The sequence below is a fragment of the Impatiens glandulifera genome, chromosome 8, assembly GCF_907164915.1.
Source record: "Impatiens glandulifera chromosome 8, dImpGla2.1, whole genome shotgun sequence".
Taxonomy (NCBI): Eukaryota; Viridiplantae; Streptophyta; class Magnoliopsida; order Ericales; family Balsaminaceae; genus Impatiens; species Impatiens glandulifera.
This window is the reverse complement of record NC_061869.1, coordinates 28,041,966-28,044,690: the sequence shown is the minus strand read 5'-3', so window position 1 is coordinate 28,044,690 and position 2,725 is coordinate 28,041,966. Positions and strand designations below refer to the sequence as shown.

Below are 2,725 nucleotides of genomic sequence, written 5' to 3'. Positions count from 1 at the left end.
AGGTGAAGGAGCGACGGGTTGGGCTACCGTGGCTGAAGTAGGATCAACTATGATTTTTAGCAAGTTAGCGCTGATGACGTCCACATTCACAGAGAGTCGGGTGACCTCCAGCATCATGTTCTTCATCATATCACGCATGTCCTACGACTCCGCAGCAGTAAGAGGTTGGGGACCCGAATAGGGAGTTTCATCCATCTCGGGAATTGGGTTTGTAGACTTGGTGAATCGTCCAATTGAAGGGTCTCTTCGGGGTGCCGTGGTGAATGAATAGAAGATCCTGAATGAACAAGCATTCGATTAAATTGTTTGTTCGCGTTATGAGTTCTATTTTGAAACAAATTCACATTTATGTACGAACACAATCGTCATTTTTTTTACATAATTATATCGACATCATGCAAACATGCTCCTAATGAATGAACGTTTGATTACGAAAGAGTCAACAAGTTTCTATAATCGGGGTTAGTCATCTTATCATCAAAGTTTTAGAGTGGCATAGAAGGCATACAACCATATCGAAACTTGTGCACGGGAAAGTAAGAGATGACATAATAAATGCGAATGAAAGGATAAAAGTCTAGTCGGAAGCCTCCTCCGGGTCTGACTCATGCTCCGAGTCAGACGCGCAGCCATGGTCCTCCTCTGAATCATCAATGGGAACCTCCTCTAGCTCCTCTTCCCACTCCGACGGACTCGTAGGATCTTCGTCTGATGTCAGTAAGGGAACTTCCTCCTGCTCCTCCTCCCACTCCGACGGGCTCGTAGAATCCTCGTTTGATGCCGGTAAGGGAACTTCCTCCGGCTCCTCCTCCCACTCCGACGGGCTCGTAGGATCTTCGTCTGGATCACCTATCTCCTGCATCGTACCGGGCTCACGAATCGGCGAAAACCTCCAAGGTCCCTCTTCATTGTCGAACACATCATCACCGAGGTCTGGATCTACTGAACCCTCAGAGCTACTCGAGGATGAGCTGTCAGAAACGCCACTAAACGGTAAAGTGCTCCTCATGTCCTCCTTAACGAGTCGGTCCCAATACTCGGGCAATGGCTCGTAGTGCACAACGTGGGTGAGATGGATGTACTAGGTGAGAAGGCCGGCAGTGATAGGCCCTTCGTCGATGGGTCGAGCGTCCTCTAACGGAAAAGGGGACCACTGACCGAACTGAAGATACAATAGGCGGGTACAATATGATGTGATCTCCTCGAGGCCGACGAGCATCACAAAGGGAGAGAAGGACATACCAATCATCATACGGCGGGAATGGCAAGCCGTAGACACGAAACATATAACGTGGTTCTCTTTAATAGAATGAGCGATCTGAGCGAAGCGCAACCTACACATTAGTCTAGAGATGGGAGAGATGATCACTCCGAGGTCCGGGCGAGGAAGGAAACACAGCTTCTCAAGGAACCACAGGTAGAGGATTAGAGGGGACCCACGCTGAGACATAACGGGGGGAAAGAGGGGGAGCGGTCCACACCCATCATGGTCTCAGCTAGAATGCAGTCGGTGAGGTCAGCCCTCTCGCCTATGCCGAGGACAATCTGAAGGATGCAGGCTGAAGGACGGTAGGACTCCTCTGGCCCGAACAGGAGTTGGGCTAGGAAGATAACCAGCAGTTTGCGCCTGGCCATTGGAACATCATCGAGATGAGCATCGCGCACCCTAAGATCCTGCCACATACGTAAATTTATGCACCCATTTCTTACTAAGAAACGGGAAGTATGGTCGTCATGGCCGAAAAAGTTGGCGAGGATCTCGGCGGAAGGTATGACCTCCTCGGGTGCGTGGTGAGTACGAAGGTTGGTGACATGGCTACACAGGATGGCGCAGAACTCCTCTACAGTAGGCGCAATGTGACGAGTGCCAATACGATAATTGCGAGTACGGCGGTCCCAGCGCTGCTGCATGTGGAGCATCAACGATGTGTCGATCTCTATATGCGGGAGCGTGAAGAAATCCCTAAGCACATGATCGGAGTAAGACTCTTCGGTAGCATGGTAATCCGCCATGCATGCGTCAAAGACCTCTCGTGGCAACAGAGCCATGATCTGAAAGATAATTTTGGAGATAGTTAGTTAGACTTCCCTCTTTTCAAACGTTCATTCTCTAAAATGAATGCATCCAAATAACTCGATTATCATGAACATAAATAGCAAGCAAACAGACAAACATAGTTTGCACGATTGTGGCGACGACCCGTGCCATCGCTCACACAATAACAAACACGTCATAACTCACAAAATGAGTAAAGATAAACCCCATGATGCATCATCTAATATGACGCGATAGTTTAATACAATATGAACCAACATTCATGTACACAAAGCCATCCCATACTGGAGAAACAAGAGGACGGTACCGTAGAATGTAGCGCCTCTAATCCCAGGACCCAGATGAATGGACGACCATTAATCTAGTACCGTACGATTTCAGGATCGTACCATGAGATGACAAAACAACTAGGGTGATCGCCCGAGGGCTGACAAATGACAAGGCCTCAGAGACTCTTGATAACTGCGTTTGGATCATCATGGGGCATGAATAAAGAAGAGAATCGTCCCATGACGGCCTATCCACAAACCACAAGCAGGGCACGAGGGGAAGACTCGCGCTGAAGATAACGAGGCGATTCCCCGGGAAAACTCTTGGAGACCCATGAAGGTCTCAGCCAAAATCGAACCAGCGGGTCTCTAAGGGCGATTCGTCAAGTCTTGCACCAAT

General features: G+C 49.0%; 1 protein-coding gene across 1 annotated transcript; it reads right to left on the bottom strand.

Moving 5' to 3' along the window:
• Window positions 1-577: 577 nt before the first annotated feature.
• Window positions 578-1,009, bottom strand: LOC124913237 (glutamic acid-rich protein-like). Its single transcript, XM_047453832.1, has one exon. It carries the CDS (start codon window positions 1,007-1,009, stop codon window positions 578-580), a length of 432 nt encoding a protein of 143 aa, XP_047309788.1.
• Between the last annotated feature and the right edge of the window lie 1,716 nt (window positions 1,010-2,725).

Bases quoted from the DNA above. Each gene is read 5' to 3' on its own strand.
- LOC124913237 (XM_047453832.1), bottom strand. From the start codon at position 1,009: ATGAGGAGCACTTTACCGTTTAGTGGCGTTTCTGACAGCTCATCCTCG.